This window comes from Carassius gibelio, chromosome A16 (assembly GCF_023724105.1).
Source record: "Carassius gibelio isolate Cgi1373 ecotype wild population from Czech Republic chromosome A16, carGib1.2-hapl.c, whole genome shotgun sequence".
Classification (NCBI taxonomy): domain Eukaryota; kingdom Metazoa; phylum Chordata; class Actinopteri; order Cypriniformes; family Cyprinidae; genus Carassius; species Carassius gibelio.
Window position 1 is genome coordinate 14,509,288 of NC_068386.1, and position 21,382 is coordinate 14,530,669.

At 36.6% G+C, this 21,382-nt stretch overlaps 2 protein-coding genes across 3 annotated transcripts; both read left to right on the forward strand.

The window, feature by feature from the left end:
• The first annotated feature begins 260 nt into the window (after positions 1–260).
• Positions 261–10,225, forward strand: LOC128030019 (ephrin-A1-like). Of its 2 annotated transcripts, none has more exons than XM_052617478.1 (5): positions 261–537; positions 8,443–8,738; positions 8,964–9,029; positions 9,151–9,249; positions 9,395–10,225. In XM_052617478.1, exons 1-5 carry the CDS (start codon positions 440–442, stop codon positions 9,514–9,516), a joined length of 681 nt encoding a protein of 226 aa, XP_052473438.1. In that variant the 5' UTR covers positions 261–439; the 3' UTR covers positions 9,517–10,225. The 2 variants fall into 2 exon arrangements, with proteins under 2 accessions (XP_052473438.1, XP_052473439.1); XM_052617479.1 differs by having other exon boundaries at positions 9,160–9,249.
• A 1,441-nt stretch (positions 10,226–11,666) lies between these two features.
• Positions 11,667–18,806, forward strand: LOC128031190 (sugar transporter SWEET1). Its single transcript, XM_052619443.1, has 6 exons — positions 11,667–11,857; positions 12,528–12,605; positions 12,736–12,859; positions 14,892–15,053; positions 15,782–15,901; positions 15,996–18,806. Exons 1-6 carry the CDS (start codon positions 11,790–11,792, stop codon positions 16,101–16,103), a joined length of 660 nt encoding a protein of 219 aa, XP_052475403.1. The 5' UTR covers positions 11,667–11,789; the 3' UTR covers positions 16,104–18,806.
• The last annotated feature ends 2,576 nt before the right edge of the window (positions 18,807–21,382 follow it).

Sequence of the window (21,382 nt, forward strand, 5' to 3'; positions counted from 1 at the left end):
AGAAAAAAAAATGCAAAGCAAAATTAATAAAATAACAACAAATTAATTTCACAATATCAATAGAATTGTAATAGTATGTTAATAAAAGTTATACAACAGTAATCTATTTGTGATGGTCTGTTCACTTCAATCATTGTAAGCCTGTGCGTAGAGGCGTGTCGAAAAACACGCTTGCTTCTTTTCATTGGTTGCTTGTTCTTTGAGGGCGTGGCTTATGTAGCTGATTGATATAGCGGACTGAGCGCACATTTCTCCAGGCTTTACCGCGACTGTTTCTGCTAGAGACTCATACAAACCTGTTATTCAAGTAGACAGAATCACTAGTGTTTCAGCGTTTCTCGCACTGTAGTAGTGCACATTTATATCTGCGTTTTCAACGTGCAAAACAGTCCTTTGCACAAGTATTTATTAATTTGAAGAGCATCATATCCCGGACTCGATGGATTTTCTGTGGTTGGTGTGCGTTGCAGTGAGCGTCAGCGCCTGGTACGCGTCTGCGGAGCGACACAGTGTTTACTGGAACAGAACGAACGCAAAGTAAGAATTTTACTACATGCTCCTGTAACTGGATGAAAGCTTTCCGCTGTATTTTCAATATTTATATAAATCGTTTTGCCTTTTATATGATGTATAGTATTCTTGACAGTATCTGAAATCTCTGGATAGTACACTAACACAAGTTGTCCAACTAAATTCTTGCAAGTACGCATTATATTAGTATATGAATTACGTGTTATATGCACTGCATTAATAGTCTAAATAATTTCTTCTTGCAGTCTTCAGCTTCTTCATGTTATTTAATCTGGCTCATGCAATGTTTTGTTGCAGTGTCTAGTTATTTGCTCCTCCTGAGATTCATTCAGTGGGGGAAGGAGCATGAATAGATTAAGAAAACACATAATATCTTGGACACATAACAAATTATAAGCCCGGGCTTGCGAGTAATGTTATTTCAAGTTGTTTCAGCTTTGTTTAGTTATCACACACTTCATTGGTTTGCTCATATATGCCTCTTGTCTGTCTAACATTTAACATGCTAGTGAATGACATGATAATTACTGTATAAGAGGCAGCAGCTGGACAGAGAAGTACGTGGAAAGAAACCAGACAGATGGACAGACAGATCAGCCTAAATATACACACACGCATGTTAGTTTTACTATATTTGTGAGGGCGTCTTATTGACATGGTGATATGATATTTACCATGCCCAAGTTATTCCTTGCACAAACCTTTTGATATATGTAGATGTACAGCAAAACAGGAATTAAGGAGCCAGTTCTTGTTTCTCTATATTAATGAGGATGTTTCTTTCTTTCTTTAATTATTTTGCATTAAAAATACAATCAAACTTTCACACACTCACACACACACACAGTAATAAATAAACAGACATGACCACAACAGACAAGCAATCTATGGCTTGTAGTAGCTTAGGCTTTTTGGGAAGTCTCTTGTTACTCTTAGTATGATATTAAGTTGTTGCTGTTACCATTTACAGATTTGGGGTTATATAAATCGTATAGCTTTTTGACTGGTGTTTCATCAAATGATTGCTATTGTAATCTTACCTCATAGTGAGGAAGATCGGGTCATCAGAGACTTTAGAGAGATCAATACGAATGACAACAATCAGAGCGATTTATTACGCTTTTAGAAGGAAACTCAAGACGGAGAAAATGGGCTTTTGTGGATATCAGTAAACGTTAGCTTGTTACTGTTAATACTGTAAAACAGAATCTTTGACCATGAGATGACATCTTATCGTTTCCCTAGTCATTGACTTGTTTCGCCTGGATTTGCACGTACACAGCTCATAAACTTGTGGTCATAAAAGTTAACCAGTGATATCTGGACTGAATCCATGCTCAAGGTCATGACCCGATTGAAAGTTTTCATGATGTCACAGGTGCATCACACCGTCTGTTGTGATTCAGTCTGTTTTCGGTGAGTAATTTAGCAGTGCTGTTGTTGCGCAACATGAGTGTAGTGTACCAGCCTTAACCAGACACGGTCTCAGAAGAGCCTGGCTCACTATCAGCCAGCAATGAGAGAGAGAGAGGGAGGGGATATCAGCAGCTGTGCCTGAAGAAAGACAGAAGAAATCATGTAATAGAGACCAAACACTTTTTAGGACCGGTTGTGAAAAGGTTGAGCCTGGGGCAGAAAAGAGGGTGACTGAGTAATAGGAGCTGCTTGAATTTGGGTAAAAAACAAACAAGAATTGCCAATTTGAGGTCAAGATGAGTATGGAGAAAAAGAGATGGAGGGGATTATTTAGCAGCAGTCTGGTGCTTGGTCCAGTCTCTAATTCCGACATGGTTCACATCCATGAAAAAGGTTGCATAACCACAACAGGAAAATTTGTAACAATAGAATATTAAGCAATTTAAATTAAAAAATCTACATTAAAATCTGAATTGATCTCTTCTTTTAAGAGTCTCATACTTACACATACAACACCTTGACACTGTTGCTCTATTAGCATTGAAAAAGATAAAAACAAACAGCCACACATCAAAACCAGAACTGTAAATATAATCCAATTTTTAGTTGGTCATAATATGGCAGGTGTGGTGGGATCACACAGGTTTTTTAAACAGCATATTTTTTCCGAGATTAACCTCTGTCATTAATCTTATGTTCTAAGAAAAAAGAAACCGTTTCCATTAATGGGATTTCTTCTTTTGCTTTTCTTTCCTTTAAAAACTTCCATCAAAGCCAGTGATTGTTCAATCAGCCCGTGAAACTCAATCAGTCATTATATAAGTAGATTAGACAGGCTTGACTAATCAGTGGCAGATAGGTGTTAAATATCAATTGGCATGATCGTCTGATTTTGCCTGTGGAGTAAAAGTATTCGCACGCACACAAACAAACGCAAACACACACTCTATTGTCTTTAACCGAGTGGGTGTGAGTGAACAGTAATGATTTAATCTCCTGCGCGTGGCCTTTGGCGAACTGACACTCTGGTTTGAAGGGTGTGTGCGTGAGTGTTCCCCTCGAGGAGACTGGATTTTCAGGTCCGGACTGACATATGGACTTTGTTTTTGACAGTCTGTTTTTGAGCTTCTCACAAGCCTACGCTTGCACGCTGAGTCCGCTGAAGGGGAAGTGTACAGTCCCGTCATGTCAACATCATTGAATCATTATTTTTGCCCTGCCCGATTTGGGTATATTTAGTAAACTGGGATTCCTTCCAGCAAACATGTTGTTATACTTGACCTTTCAGCTGTCCTCTCATTGTCCACCCCATTTCCTTGTTGTCCATCCCTTCCTCAGCAAACTCACTTTGTTTGATCTTTCACATATATCTGAGCATTATATTGCTGAGTTGTTATCTTGCATATACAGATAACAGCAGATCAGCATATAACCAGACAGATTCCACAGACAGCTGTAAATCTGTCTTCTTTAACCCAACAACCCCCCCCCCCCCCCCCCCCCCCCCGTTCTTTGTCTAAGGCTCATAAACACGCAAACATGGTCGGCTACGTAGGCAGGTCTATAATCTGTGAAACGAACAGAGTTCAGCCTCAGATTATACGTAGAAGTGTGTAATCTGACCCATTCACACAGAAATCACATTGTATATTTATAGACGCCAGTGCTGTATAATCCCGATTTACTCAGAAATGGATGCGTATGGGAAATATAATCCATAATTCCACAAACCGTTACAGAATGTTCTACCATCTAGTGGTTTGATTGATTATGAAATCGTAGCTATTTCCAGACCCCATCCCCACCAACCCCCGGAGATTAGAGTTCCATTTTAGGGTTTCAACTGGTCAAGTATTTATGATTAATAACTCAACATGAACTAATCTGTTGTTCCAGTTCAGTTTTTGATGTGCATTTAAAATAGACTTTGGTCCTGTTTTTAACTCTTTTCATGATTTTTGTTCTCCTCACTCATTTTAACCCTTAAATCCCATTATTCTGAGCTCTTCCTCTCCTCTCCTTATCTCCAGCCCAGACTTCCTCACTATTTCTCTCTATATGTCCTAATACCCTCCGTGCTCCCATCTCCCCATGTTCTTTCTTTCCCAAACAACTCCCTTTGTCTATCTCATTCAGTCCCTGATTACTGTTTTGATTCCCATTGCCCTGTTGAGTTGGAGGTTTCCTGTTTTTCTGTCTGTAGTGTGCTAGCTTGTGTAATTGTCGGTGTAGTAAAGTGTGTGAGCTGTGTAAGCGCACAAATGTAAACAAAAGAACCTGAAGCTTGTAGCCTGGCGTTACTTAATTACCTTAAATGGAGAGTTTGCATTCAGTCTTCAGCAGCTCACTGTTGCCATCTGCAGGACGCTTTCAGTACTTGGTGATCATTTTCATTCAGGCCTGTATTGTTTTCAGTTTATTATTTCACAAGTACTTTTAGTGACTGAAGTCGCTGGCTTTAAAGCTCACAGTGTGCTAATAAACAACAAGCTAGCATATCAGCGAGCAATTAGCAGCCATTTAAAAGTGAAAGAGAAAGGGAGGAGGGGGAAATCAGGCATTTGTGAAGGAAGGACTGAGAAACATAGGATCGGGGGATGGGTGATGGGTTAGAGGTCAGAAAGAAAGAAGGAAGTGTGTCTCCCAAAAATTAGCCTGAATGAAGAGGCCCAGGTTTATAATGTGATTTTAAACATAGAGGAGAAAGAAAGAGGGTGGAGAAGATGGAGGGAGAGGGGGGTGAGAGACAGAAAGATATATAAGCCTCAGAAATATACAGATTCGGGGCGGAGCAAAAGGACAGTGATAGATGGGATGACATTTTGGTGATTTGCTCTAAACTCACAGAAATGCACCCACCCCTAAACCTCACTTTAACCACTGCAAACAGCCCATATTGGATGGGTCTGGTGCTGGAATAACAGCGGTGTGATCCGTGTGCTCAGTGTGATAATCCCTGGTTTGGAAGAGCGGATTAGCCGGATGGCATTCCGACCCATTCCACAAAGGCTGGGGTAATTACCGGCATGTAATCGGGCAAGAAGGACAATACGAGAACATACTGATCGGCAGGAAAGTGAAAAAGCAGTGACGTTAAAAGGAATTAGCGGTGACTTAACACCTTGAACCTGTCAGACTGTAATGGTACGAAGGTGTAAGACTGAGATGTCTCTGTATATTATGCTTGTAATGGAGAAAAAAAGTCAGACGGACACATATAGCGTAAAAGCTCCATGCACGCGCTTGTACAGACAGGTTTTATTACTTGATAGTGTGAGAACAAGCTGCTAAAATAGGATCATAATACTTGTCATGACAAGCAGCAGGTCTTAAAGGTTTTCAGTAACCAAACCCTGTGTGTGTGTCAACTGCTGACAGCGAGTGGAGTGCATTTGGCAGTGAGTACATCTGTTCTGAAACACACAGCGCTGACCGGCTCTCAGTGTGTGTGTGTGTGTGTGTGTGTGTATGCATGCTGCTGACTCCGTAAGGGTGTGTCTGAAAAATCTGCCCCTGAACTTTGACATTACTGACCTGCCTGACAGTTTAAAACATTTGGCAGAGAGTGAAAGGGGGGAGAGCAGACAGAATATTAAGAGGAAACCAGACAAACACATGTCTGAGAGAAAATTCTATTTTACATGTAATAAAAAAAAAAACGCTCACCAAGGCTGCATTTTATTGTATTTACTGTATATTATTGTATTACATATTTTAAAGTGTAATTTATTCCTGTGATACAGAGCTTAATTGTCAGCAGTCATAACTGTGTCACGTGATCCTTCAGAAATCATTCTAATATGATGATTTGACACTCAAGAAACATTTCTTATTACTATCAAAGTTGAAACCCATTGTGCTGTTTAATATTCTTTTGGAAATCATGTTTTTTTTCAGGATTTGTTGATTAATAGAAAGTTCAGAAGAACAGCATTTATTTGTTATAAAAAAATTTTTTTTAAAGTCTTTACAATTGCTTTCGAAAGCATTTTTAAACTTGCATAAAATGAGGACTCCTGTCATATCAGTAGCTTAATAAATACTGTTTTATTCTAGCGGGTCACCTCATGTGGGCCCCCATGTTGAGATCACATGACCAACCTAATCAGTCAGAATAAACAAATTACTTACTGCAACTTGAAGTCTTTAAGCCCACACACAAACATTTAAACACAGGCTCCTCTGTGTCTCGTGATAAACAGATGGGTGATGTGACCCCCGGGGGCTGCAGGTACAGACACTCCTCTTGGATGTGTGGTGTTTACATGGATTTGTGCCCCTCTTGAACAGCATCACTCTCACGCTCGGCCCATCACAGAGCAGACTGTCACACGGGAACAAGTGGGCACAGCGGCGTTTGAAGTGACCGATCACTGGGAGGAAAAACACAACAGAGCTGCTCTGTGATTGTTTGAGATATCAGCGGCTGGCCTTGGATCAGCTCAGAGAGATTAGTTGCACATGGGAATAGTAGTGTGAGGGCCCACCAGACCCTCTCAGCATGAAACTAATCTAGGGACGCACTTTATACGCAATACTATTTTGGGCAAATAAATAAATAATGTATAATGTACTGTGCGAAAAATGAAATGTTTAAATATATGGAATGGATATGGTCCATATGCCTATGCCTGTGCATCCCTAGGCAAATACCTTTGTTACCAAAGACTAGACCTGACCCTGAGGCTGATGTGTGTGAGAAGGAGAGGGGGAGGAATTAATGACACCCAATTTGAGTTGTTGTCTTGGTCATGCAAACACATTGTCATTAGGTCTCAAACATCTTCGGCTCAACTGCTTCAAAGGGACGTCAGAGGAAGTGAGACGGGGCATCCCACCACACAGTCTAGTTCTCAGAAACAGCAGAGCGACACTGGACACGTTCACACTGCTCTGATTTGAATCGCTTTGACCAGCTGCACATTTAGCATCTAATCTACCTTTGCTTGGTCTCATAAACCATGACTTGTTGATTGGTATATTGAATACACATACAAAAGCTTAGAAAGGCGTACACCCTGTATTTTGAACACTCTGCTGATTAGAAGCCGTGCGAGACTGCATTAACCAGAGCTAATGAGCGCAGTGATGTGTATGTTTACACTCCGTCTGAATAGAGTGCGAGGCTGTTTAGACAGGTCAGCTAATGCTTACCACAGAGACACAGTGGGAAAGAGAGAGAGATGAAGGGGGTTGGAGTGGACAACAGGGGGCCCGTGAGGAGCCTGTGTGTCTGTCTATCATATAACCACGGCTCCCAATGGCAACATAAGTACATGTGCCAAAAGGGAGAAAGTGATAGAGCAAAGGACATGCTGGGGGGATATAGTAGACGCTGCCTTATGTTTTGATGGCGGTTCACATGAGGGCCGTGTGAGGAAAATGTTATGGTAATGTGATTGGGTTTGAAGATTTTGGGTATATGGAAATGTGATGGCATGTAGCGTTGTAAAACTCGCTAAGCTAATCAGGCAATCAGATGACTTATGGGGTTCGAACAATGGCTTCTTGTGGTCACCGTGGGGTAGACGATATTAGGAAAAATGTTATTTATTCTTAAATGTTATGCAGTTGGTTTGAGGCAAAATTTACAATAATAAATCGCTATCAAAATGAAAGCAAAGACACAGAAAGAACAACATACTGAGAGGCCTGTGGATTTGTCATTTGTACATCTGGCAAAAGCAGCAGGGAAGTTCAGATCCGATGAAAACGGGGAAAAGCAAATGAGACGATAATAAAAGAAGAGGCAGACAGAGAGGAGGCTGTAAAAACACGTAGAGACGATTCAAAGAGCCAGTCAGTCTAAGCGGCTCCATCTCTTTTGCCAAGAGACACGTATATTTTAGAGCTGTCGAAGTTAATGTGTTAGCTTAAAACATGTTTAAAATATATTTAACCTTTTTATATATAATAATAAGTTTTGGAACAATATTTATTGTGAAAAATCTAACTTAAATTGAAAAATTTATTATCAGTTAAATGTTTTTTTATATTTTCCAGATAATATATAATAATATATAATTGATATAGTAAATGCCATTATTCATTATTTAGCTTATATATATATAATTCTGACATCTTGCCATTTCATGAAGGACATAATGAAGACACAGTTGGACAATTTCCCATCTACACTCCTTCACCTAGTGTGACACCAAAATGCAGAGTAGAAAAGAAAGAAAAAGAAAGAAAGGAGGGATTTTACAGGGTGTTTTACACAAATAAAAGCACCAGGTGAAGAGGGAACACTAGTCACCCACACACGTGCATAAGGGTGTATCTCTTACTTTTGATTTGTACTGAGGACGGATGCCTGAGGCTGTTTCAGTGTCACCAGAACTTTTGTTTCAGTTTGTTTGTGCACGTCAAGTTCTTTTTTCAAGCCATTTTTATCCCGAGGTGTGTCTGTGTTCAGTTCAACAGTATTGTAGGATGTGTTCAGTAAATATTGACAGCCATTCATGGATTTTCTCTCTCTCTTTCTTCTTCCAGTTTCCTATGGGATGATTACACCGTGGAGGTCCGCATTAATGACTATCTGGACATCATCTGCCCTCACTACACTCGTGGCGAGATCCCATCCCAGGAGGCCGAGCGGTACGTGCTCTACATGGTGGAGTTGGAAGACTACGAGAACTGCAAGCCCCAGTCCTTCGACCAGCTGCGCTGGGAGTGCTCCAGACCTTTCGCTCCTCACGCTCCAGAGAAGTTCTCGGAGAAGTTCCAGCGCTTCACCCCCTTCACTCTGGGCAAAGAGTTCCGTCAGGGAGAGAGTTACTACTATATTTGTAAGTATCCACATCTTTGACTTTGACAAACACTAAATATTTATTATTAAATATTATATATGAATTAAAAATTCCCTTTTTTTAAATAATTACCATAACAAACAATACGAAACAAAACCATAAATACTAAATGTATTAGCATTTTTTAGCACTTATTAGCAAGGATATTATTATTTGTAGCGCTTCAGATTCCAGATTCCAAAATTGTTTCTCTGTTTTCCACAGCCAAGCCTCTTCACCATCATGGACAGGAGTGTTTGAGACTGAAGGTGGATGTAGTTGGATCTCATCGTAAGTCAAATAAGTTTTTGCATTTCAAACTTGCCATTTTTGTCTAGACATTTAATCTTTGCTGGATGACAAGGACGACGAAGCCTTACTAAGAGTCCAACTATTTCATAATATTTTCTAGGTTCTAAAGACGAGAAGAAGACCATGGAAAAACATGAGGAATTAGAGGGGAAGGTAGCGGCTGGTGGAGTCCATAACCCATCAAACAGGCTTCCAGCAGGTGAGCACTTCTCATCGCTCAGCATGTCCATTTGTATTAGAAAAGCTGTGGAATTTTTAGACTTTGTAAGCCAAGGTGTTCGAGTGACATTCCGCAAGTTGCATAGTTGGTAAATGTACTCATGATCCTCCTCTTCTGGTTTCAGATGACCCTATTGCCATGATTCCAGTTGTGCAGAGGAGCGTGGGCAGTTCGGGTGTTCGCATTGCTCCCGTCTCAAGTTTCATCACGTTGATCTCTATATTCCTCTTCCTGCTTCTCCACTGAGCCTAATATGAGATAACTTTATGGACGCTGGTCCTTAAGGACACAACAGACTGTAACACCGGTGCTGGTTACCGGCTTTCAGAATAGATTTTATATGAACCTTTTTTATACAAACTGAAATTTTGGTGCTGGCGTGCAAGTTGCTGAGTGACGTGTTTGTATGTGTGTTTGTGAGAGTGATGTGACCAGAGAAAGGTGTTTTTGAAGAGCCTTCTCCATTTTTTTTTAATTCCGTTCTATGATTATTTTCCACATCTGCTTTTTTTTATTTGACTTTTGTAAAAAGAATGTTTTCTTTCTTAAAAGTGAATCACAACTTTAATTACCAATGTGATGCAGAATAAACCCTGAAGACCGCAGAGCTTGTCTTGTAACCATTAGCTGTATAACTGGAATTGTGATCACAAGGGTGAACAGTAGACTAGATATTGTGTTTGATGAAGACCTTTGCTCTACTGTACCGATTTGAGCCAAAGACCACAGGATTTATCTTAAAACTGCCCCTGATCTTGCACCTTATAAAAAATTGATGTTCATGCATATAACAGTGTTTGTAAATCTAGAAGAGTTATCAAGCATTGGTGTTTCCCGTGTTTTGGATCTCGTGTTGCTCTAGTTTCAGTTGGTTTTTGTGATGTAATGTGAACACACCCTACAAAATGTACTGCCATTAATGTTTAGATGAGATCAAAGTTGTTGTTTTTTTTTTTCATAAAACATCATTTGGTTTTGAATAGGAATGTTGGGTTATGCTGTTTGTGTTTGTGAGAGAGTGAGAGAAAGAAGCCGGACTTCTGACAGAGAGCAGAACATGCACAAACAATTCAAACTGTTGAATAATTTTTTTCAAATAAGTTAAAAGAATTTTTTTTTTTTGGTAAAAGCTGTGTTTTGTACTGTATTTGTTTATAAACTTGTACATAGTTATGTAAAAAATGTATATACTGAGAGGTATATAAAATAAAGACATTTGTTAATTATAAAAAATGTGTGGAATTGTTTTTTTATTAAAAACATTTATTTGATTCAAATAAAAGGAAAATACAAATATTATATATATATATATATATATATATATATATATATATATATATATATATATATATATATATATATATATATATATATATATATATAATTTATTTATTTTTTATATAAGTATTTCGGTTTTAGGGAAAACAATTTTTCTGAAATATGTTGAGGCCTCGGTGTAAAAGTTAAACATTGTCAAAGGGCACTGTTAACACTGTCAAACTTCCTTCCTGTCCTCTTTCATTCCCTTTTCATCTCTTTTTTCACCTCACAGCTTTTAGTTAAGTGACACTTTGGTGCCAGAATATAACTTGTTCATTTTACTTGGAACATTAAACAGAAGATGCGTCTGTATGTAATCACATGTCAATGGAAAATACATAATTTAGTTTGAAAGTATGAAGCAGAATGTTCGCAGCAATATAAAAAAATTCTAAAGATGTTCACATGGACTCGCTATATAAGTGTTTCTCAACTGGCTATTTTTGGCACCTGGATTTTTAGAAAACTTTTTATATCTCAGAGAATTATGGCGGCATTTGTCACCCTTAGAAAAAAATAACTGACTCCTTTGCTTTGCTAAATATAATTTCATTGCTAGCATTTTTTGTATCCTGAATATATTTTTATTTATTTAAAATTTGTCAAATTACATTTTGCACATGTAAATCTTGCACTTTAAAAAATTTGAATAATGATGCTGTGCCCCATTTAAAATCAAGCATGCTTTTCAGTGCATTAACATTCGACAAAATTACTACTTCAAAAAAGGCACTTGTATAATATATCATAATATAGAATTTATTTATTTGTTTAGATAACTTTGTTTAGTTAGAACAATAATTAAATCATTTCTATAACAATAAATTACAAAATGGTCAGGCAGTGCAAAAATTAATTAAGAACGCTTGGTAATGTTTCTAAGACCGCATTACACTAGACAAACTGTACTACAAAACTCATTATATTCAAAGGACTATCTTTAGGAAACATCGTAAAATTGCTACATTTAGTCACCTACCTCTCTATTTCTCTATTTCACTACAACCGGACTACAAAATGACGTCAGTGAGCAGCGTTCGGCAAAAACCAATCAGAGTGAAGAAATCTATCCACACTGATTACAAACACGGAAATAGAGAAGGTGGACGTCAGCGTTCCACTGTTGCAGGAGCTTTATAAGTATATTTTAATTCGCTTGATTGCATAAAAGCACAGCTCATTTTTCGCCTTTTCAGTCTATGGATTTTCTGCAGCTGCTATCATGTGCGTGCATCATATTCACCGTCGGGATGTTCACGACGGGATTGTAAGTTACTAAGTGTTTTAATTGATATTTATGATCAGTCACATCAGTTATAATGTAGCTGAGCTAAACTGTACACACTTATGGGTTTTAATAATCTTCACATCTGGTGACATCTTGCGCCTTTCTAGAGTTTACTGTTTAGTATGTAAATGAATTAGTTATAAATGTTTTAAATAAACAAAGTTCTCTACTGTTTTGTATCAACTGTAGTGGTTACAAATATGTTGTTGCGCCTAATATAAACTGCCTGTACTCAAACTTAATAAACAGCCCCCTCACAGCAAGATACCATGGTAACAAAAGTTTCCGCCATTATACTAAGTTACTACTGACATTAGCCAACGCTGTCATCAAGATATTAATATTTTAGAGTATTAGCAATTATGGCACTTTGCCTGAAACCTGCAGAACGTCTGAAACAAATAAATTTCACTATCAGTATGAAGTTACATTACAAAATATAAAGCATATGATTTGCATATCTATGTTTATCCAATATAATATTACTCTAATTGCATGTCTTCTCTTTGTATAATTATTATAATTATTATTATTATTTTACAGTTTATGAATAGGTATAGAATACCGCTTATTCTTGTATTATTGTATTGTACTGTGTAGCTACTAGATGTCTAAATCTTCATCAACATATTCCTCTCTGCATTTGCAGGACCGACTTAAAGAAAATGAAGACCACACAGAGTGCAGATAACGTTCAGTTTCTGCCCTTCCTCACCACATGCTTGAAGTATGTGTTTGGTATTTTACACCTGTAGCTTTCATTCAGTAATGTTGTATATGTGAATGCAACTTTATATGCGCATTGTGCATAGATTTCAGTTTATTTGAATGATTATGTGTCTTTGTGTGTGTTTTAGTAATCTAGGCTGGCTGTACTATGGATTATTAAAGGGAGATGGAACGGTGATATCTGTAAACATCATTGGGGCCTTTTTACAGACGTTATACATCATCACCTACTGTCATTATGCCAAAGACAAGGTTTGTCCTTTAGCGCTGTCCAGTTCTTGAACTCTTATTGATTATACAGTGGGATCCAAAGTCTGAGACCAGACTTAAAAATACAGGTGCATCTCAATAAATTAGAATGTTGTGGAAAAGTTAATTTATTTCAGTAATTCAACTCAAACTGTGAAACTCGTGTATTAAATAAATTCAGCTCACAGACTGAAGTAGTTTAAGTCTTTGATTCTTTTAATTGTGATGATTTTGGCTCACATTTAACAAAAACTCACCAATTCACTCTCAACAAATTAGAATACTTCATAAGACCAATAAAAAAGTATGTTAATTTACTGTACATGTACTCAATACTTTGTAGGGGCTCCTTTTGATCTAATTACTGCCTCAATTCAGTGTAGTATGGAGGTGATCAGTTTGTGGCACTGCTGAGGTGGTAACGAAGCCCAGGTTTCTTTGACCGTGGCCTTCAGCTCATCTGCATTGTTTGGTCTCTTGTTTCTCATTTTCCTCTTGACAGTAGCCCAGATTCTCTATGGGGTTCAGGTCGGGTAGGTTTGCTGGCCAGTCAAGCACACCAACACCATGGTCCTTTTTGGTGCTTTTGGCAGTGGGGGCAGGTCCAAATTCTACTGGAAAATGAAATCACCATCTTCAAAAGTCTGGTCAGCAGAAGCAAGCATGAAGTGCTCCCAAATGTATTGGTAAACGGGTGCAGTGACTTTGGTTTTTAAAAAACACAATGGACCAGCAGATGACATTGCACCCCAAATCATCACAGACTGTGGAAACTTAAAGGATTAGTTCACAGAAAAATTAAAATTATGTCATTAATAACTCACCCTCATGTCGTTCCAAACCCGTAAGACCTTCGTTCATCTTCAGAACACAGTTTAAGATATTTTAGATTTAGTCCGAGAGCTCTCAGTTCCTCCATTGAAGCTGTGTGTATGCTCCCTCTGAGTTCAAACAAACCAATATCCCGGAGTAATTCATGTACTCAAACAGTACACTGACTGAACTGCTGTGAAGAGAGAACTGTAGATGAATTGCAGTTGATTCAAGCCTTTGGTTCAGAAGAATCAGTTCAGAATCATTCGTCAAAAGAATCAGTTCGGTTCAGACTCTTTGTTGTGTCAGTCTGCTTCACGCTGAATCACACATGTGCGGTATCATCAGCTCCTCGGTTCTTGAATTGGACGTGTCTGATAGAAATGCTTATTTACTAGAGAACGAGTCAATCGTTCGTTCGTTATCTGGCTCAGCTCGGTGTTCATCTAAAACAAAGACTTAAACTACTTCAGTCTGTGTTTATTGAATTTATTTAATACACAAGTTATATATATATATATATATATATATATATATATATATATATATATATATATATATATATATATATATATATATTAAAAGTGAAATATATGAATATCAAGTTATTATCGGGATGATAATTTGTGTGAATTTTAATTTACAAATTAATAATATATTTTTAATTACAAGTTACATTATCAACATAACAATTAGAGTGAATATTTTAAGTTGAAAGTTCAGTCGATTACGTTATGTTATCAGAATTCTAGTTTGAATGAAAAGTTTAATTTAAAAGTTTATTCAAAAGTTATATTTTTAGAATGCCAATTTGAATGAAGTTTAAAATGAAACATTTAATTGAAAAATCAATACAATATTTTACAAGTTATTTTATCAGTTATGTTAACAAGTTGAGTGAAAAGTTTAATTTAAAAAATAACATGATATTTCTATATAGGTTAGATCCAGATTTAACTCAAATTGATCCCTGATGATTTTTTTTATAATGTGAACACAGGCATTTGAAACCCACTGTATATACAACAAATAAAACATACAACAAATAAAAAGTTCTGAATAAGTTGTAAGAGTGATCAGAAAATAATCCACATGTGCTTAATAAATGTTGATGTATTACTAAACAATATCCTTCCATTTCCATTATAATCTGAACAGCTTCCTCTGACTTAATTTATGCTGTACTTGTGTGTGTGTGTGTGTGTCTGTGTGTGTGTTTCAGAGGCGAGTGTTCTCGCAGACACTGACGATGGTGAGTGTGTTGTGTGTAGGCTGGGTGTATTTTACTGTGGTGATTCCTTCTGGAGAAGCTCAACTCTCTCAGCTGGGCCTCGCCTGCAGTGTGTTCACCATCAGTATGTACCTCTCTCCTCTCGCTGATCTCGTGAGTACACACCTATACATTTAACCGGCGTTAAAGGGGTCATATAATGTGATTTCATGTTTTCCTTTCTCTTTAGGGTGTTACGTGCTGTTTGTGAATAGCATGTAACACTCTCTCCGCATTTTACGGAGGATGGTTTCACATCTACCATATATCAACTCTAAAATAAATGCACATGTTCTCTTCTTATCGTTTCCCTTGATAAAATAATGGTGTGAAGTCTAACTGTGACATTCCAGCATTCCACCTTTTGTTTATCACTACATCCATCCTTCTTTTTTTGCCCTCTCATAGTTTCCATCTTCCTGTTTTGGATCTCTCTCTCTCTCTTCCATATTTATCAGTCCAGCTCTGTCTATCTTTCCTTTGCCCGGTGGTGCATTTCCTGTCATTATTGTACCTCCTTTTGTTGCTTCCTGTTTTTCCCTCTGTCACTTTCTGCAAGTGTCCATATTTGCTTGTTATGGGAGAGACTATGGGTGAGTGTAAATAACACGTGTTTGGAGCTGTGATGCAACAGAGAGTACATGTTCTTCAGATTTGCTGATCCTTGGTGCTTAAGTGGAAGACAGGTTTGAGTCTTGCCTGCATCATGTTTCAGTCCCCCTTTCTCTCAACAATTCCGTCTCCTCTGTATATATTATTTTTATTTTATTTTTTTTATAATAAATGGTAGCAAATGCATCATTCTCCTCTCAAAAAACTTTTGTGTTCTTCATTTCCACCAGTTGGATATTGTGCGAAATAAGTCTGTGGAGCGCTTGTCTTTTTCCTTGACCGTGGCTACATTTTTCACATCCACATCATGGACACTGTATGGCCTTCAACTCCATGATTATTATATAATGGTAAGATGATGAAGAGGCTGACCTGAGAAAGTGTCATTTATTTTATTTTAAAATGTATTTATTTTTACATTTTTATTTATTTTTTGTCTTTCAGGTGCCCAACACACCCGGCATCTTTACTAGCCTCATCCGCTTCTTCCTCTTCTGGTGGTTCGGAGCTATCATTCCAAACAAGCCCTCCTATAAACTGATCCAAATCTGAGAGAGGATTTCGACTAAATGTGATTGAATCGAATTAATTGCCTTCTCTCCTTTTTACCCAAGCCAGAAAACATTCTGGTTTGAGTTTCAGACTTCCATGATACCTTCTGAACTCAAAACTCTAGTGAAACTGCCTCTTTAAATTCTGAGGACAGACTATTTTCTTGTCTGTTTAGTCAAAAGGATAGTTCACCCAGAAATGTAAATCATGTCAACATTTACTCATCATATTGTTCCAAACCTGTGTGACTTTCTTTTTTGGAAGGTAAACAAAACAGTTTGGCTGCCAGAATTCCTCAGAATAGCTTCTTTTTTTTCTTCTACATAAGAAACAGTCATACAAGTGTGGAATGACATGAGGATGAGTAAATAATAGAATTCTCATTTTTGGAAAAGCAACCCCTTAAGGATGTTTACTCCAAAAATACAAATTGTGAATTTACTCACAATCATATTCCAAACCTGTATGACATGTTAAGACATTTTAAATGACATAGAATTGGACCTGGAGCATTCAGTGTTACGAAAGACACCATACTGTAGTAGTCATACTCAAAGTTTTCTGAAGTCGTGAGTTAAGTTTTTTTTGTGACAAATTCAATATTTTATTAACTGATAAATCTTGATCTCAGCTCTCCTTGGGACATGTTTCATGAATGGATTGCTCTTTTAAATGGTTTATTTAACGAATCTCTTGATTCAACTAAATAATTCATACTCAAATAGGACTAATCCAGTATTTGAGCTCACTTCAGGGGAAGATTATTATCTTAAAAACACATGCATATGACTTTAATATCAATTTTTTAAGAGCCTGTACCTGTTTTCTTGTAACTGGATGAAAAAAAAAAGATCTCCTTAGAATTTTTTTTTTGTGTGTGTGTTTCCTGGAAGAAAAGTCAGTCATACAGGTTTGTTTTACTCATAAGTATGAGTAAATAATGACTGTGAATTTTAAGTTCTTTGAGTGACAGACTATTTTCACTTTGTATTTTTGGTTAATCCTTATATCTATGAGGAGGCTCTCGGTTTGTTTGCAGTTGTTTCTTAGTTAAAAGGTGTTCAAATCTGCAAACATAACAAACCCTGAATGGAGAGCTTAAAACTTTCTTATTTCAGCCATTTCTCTGAAAGTGATGTTACCATTAGTCTCTCTCTCTCTATATATATATATGTATGTATATGTATAATTGTATAATTTTTTTATATTGGTACCATACAGTTCCGGGTGGCCTTTAGGAAAAGATCACGTTCTATAACTTAAATAATGAATGTAGCGTTTACAAATCGTTTATTAATCATAGGATACTTTGTTATAACATTGTTCTTAATTGTGGCCATATGGCAGTTTGGCAGCTCTTTCATCCGCATCCAACTCAAGTGACGAAGCCCAAAATACATTTTATAAGCGTAAAACCTTCCTCTGTGCGGTAGAGAACAACGCAAACATAGGAAATTAGTTTAACTGAATGTCATTAGATTAAGAGTATCTGCCTCTGAGATTAAAGAATATAGGACAACTTGGTATGCCTCTGTTTACAGTTCTTGTTTTGTAGCTGGAACAAAAAGGCTTTGTTTTTTTCCCCTCTCAGTGACACGGTCACTGTCAGAACATCATTATTTACAGTGAGCCCATAAACACATTCATTTAAATGAACAATAACTTTATTCATTCCCCTCACGCAGAGAACACCAAAGTCGCACAAAATCTAAAGGCTTTATTCGTTGAGTTGTGGTGACACGCAGGGCATAAGAGGAGGAGTAACCAGCAAATTAACTTTGATTTAAATGTACATATTCTTAACCCATAAAATGGGCCAATGAAACTCTTGAACTGTCATTGGCTGTTAATGTTGTTTTGCATATGATAATATTGGTTTGATCTGTGACAAACAAACCCTTTATTGGGTCTTTCTGTACATCATGCAGTACTTAATTCACCAAAGCCTTCTGAGTCTCCAAGACTGGGCTTTGTGAATTAAAAAAAGAAAAAGAAAAGGTTATGATAATTTATTCCCTATCAACTCTGTTTCATTGTTTTATTGTTTATGGCTTTAGTTTTGTAAGTTAATTGTGGGGTTGTTTACAGTTAAAATTTTTGGGGTGTTTAATGTTATTGTGTTACTTTTGTACTATTTTGTGTCCTATGCAACAGTGTGTATTGTATCAGAAGGGATTTAGAGGGATGTTCTATCTGGAGTTTTCTGGGGAAAAATGGCAGAAATAATTTTTATATAACCTTCAATTTCTGGCTGAGACAGAGAGAAGATGTTATGAGAGCTTAGCAGGGGAATGTGAGAGGATTTTGTTCTGGTCTCAAAGAGGATCAGCTCTGATTGTGAGCTATGAAAACTAAAATGCACTCAAAAGCCAAGGCATAAAGGGTGCTGACAGACATTTTAATTTCTGTGGGAAATAACAGCACATTTATCTCCTGCTATCAGGTGTTTGGTTTTGTAGAGCTCTCGTCAAATGTTTGTATGTTTGTGTTTTTTGCTTGTTTGTAGTTTGTCTTCATTAACACGAGCGAGTGGGAATCGTGGGTTTGCCTTTTCTCAGTGCCTATGGATTCTTTACATGCTTTTCCTGTCTGCTTCTCAGAGAAAGACATGAAAGGGGAAAATAATTTGCGGGTGGTGATTGTTTATCAAGAAAGTGAATTTTTTAAAGAAAAATAAAAAAAATTTGTGATTGGCAAAACCTCTTTTCTTAAGTTGTTCAGACCTGTTTTTTCAAATGCTTTTAGTGTAAATGGTAAAATTTACATAGATAAACAAAGCATTAGAAGATCAGTGCTTCTCAACTGGTGGGTTGTGACCCTAAACGGGTCAGCCCTTACTAACATTAACCATGGTTTACCAAAACCAAAAAAATCATGGTTAGTATAGGTAAATCATGGTAACCACAAATTAACCACTAGCAATAGTTATACAAATTGTAATAATTATGCCAAAAAAAAAAAAAAACATGGTTCCTAATTTTTTACTACAGTAAAACCATGGTTGATTTCTGTGAGGTCCATTCTGCAGTGAAAGTCATAGGGTCACAAACAGCTGGAGGGGAAAAATGCAACAAACCATTTAATCAGAAACAGTTTTTTTTATTATAAATTTAAAGAAGAATATAGTATTGTATTGTATTTTGGACAAGAAATGTAAGAGTTTAATAAAACCATGAGTAAAACTATTTGAGATTTTTGTCTCTATACAGGGTTAAGATTGGGGAGTGTTTGTGTGTGTACTCATGTGTATGTGTGTGCGCTTATGAGAGAGAGGGGGAGTGTATTAAATACTTTTAGATTAGATTAGATTTAAATATTAGATTTTTAAATACATACTGTTCTTTTGAACTTTCAATATATCAAAGAATCCAAAAAATGTATCTCAGTTTCCTCTGAAATATTAAATATTTACAGCTGTTTTCAACATAGATTATTATAAGTTTCTTGAGTTTCTTATAAGCATCGGACCCCATGTTTTTGAATGACTTCAGCCTCATGTTGAATCTCATGTCAGCTAGTCCACCTAAAGTCTTGTGAAGTGAAAACCAGTGTTTATAATGCATACAAATCAATAATCAATAGTAGCACTTCTTCCAGTGAAAAAAAAAAATGTCCATCACCTGTTGTCCCCTCATATCAAAATAAATCAGCATATTTGTTTAGAACTCTTTTCACTCATAAATACTTGCACCATTCATGAACAGACTGAAACGTGTTTTTCTCATGTAAATGAAAGACAAAGGAGAAGTCCATAATTAGCAAGAAAAGAAAATACAATGATTTGGTCAGAGACAATTGTCATTTCCTCATATGAAAAATGGCGCCCACATCATGACCAAGCTCACCAAGCTCATCAAACTAGGAAATGATTTAGTGTAATTACAGTGTAAACCGTCTCTGTTACTCAAAAGACAGAAAAATAAACAGACAGGGCCTGGACGGTCAAGAGTGACGGATGACCATGTGGAGACAGAAAGACTAGACAACACACACAATACAGTCACACAATGTGTTGTGTCCAGTGCTTCATCCTTTGTCGCGCAAGACGGGGGCACTTGTGTGAAGGCTTCCCGGCCAAATGTGTGTATTATGAATCACGACTGCTTGATCTCAGACACATTGCTCTTTTCTCATCATTAACAGCGCAGTAGCTGTGGTGTGTATATTAGTGTAAGTTTAATCAGTGCAACAATGGGAGTCCACTGCAAAACAGGATACCACTGTTTCCTGCAGCAGAGATACACATACAACTGGGACACACACAAATATACACACCACCTTTGGACTGTCTAGGTTGCTAACTAGTATACATACTCTCAGTGACATTAGTGAATCCCTTGATCGATAACTAGTTTTGGTCAATACTGGAATTGTCATCGAAATAATCTATTTATACTTGATTTAACCCTTAAAAAAGATTTGTATTGGTGTAACCAAATGTAGTCATTTTGATAAAGTCATATTACATTTTATATATATATATATATATATATATATATATATATATATATATATATATATATATATATATATATATATATATATATATATATCAATTGATTATGGTTGTCAGAATTAAGAAGAATTGAAGAGTTCAGATGCAAAAGCCTCTAAGTGCCATCTGAAATTTTCATCTAAAATTAGCATTTTTATCAAGCTCCTATGCTTAGGTTGAGTCATTTTACTTTAATGGCAATGTGCAGGTCCTTTTCCAGGCTATTAAAGTGAAATAACTGAACATAAATATAGGAGCCTGATAAAAATCCAAATTTTAGTTGAAAATTGCAGATGCAGATGCATGCAAAATTGCATCTGAACTCTTCAAATTGCATCTTATATCCGTTGCTTTGGATAAAAGTGTATGCTAAATGAATAAATGTAAATGTAGATGTCAAATTCCCTCTGTCACCCAACTAGTTTTCTGAAATTTATATTTATGTACTTTACATAAAAACATACAGAGACAAAAACTTTTCTAAATTTACAATGTCAATAACTGTGGAAATGCATCATCACAGTTTATGAAAAGGGCATCTTATTACGCCCATCTTGTAAAAAATAAAATAAAATAGAATTTTGAAAAAATTGCTAAAAAATGCATAGTGTCAGCATAATGTGTTTGCAGAAGCTACTGGTTTTGTTTGATCATTTTGATTTATAAAACATAAATTTTAAAGTATGGTTTAAGATCTCATTGTCGTTACTTTATCTCAGTGATAATCAAAATAATTGTTATAAATGTGCAGAAGGAGCACTTTAAACTTGTTTGGAGAAAAACC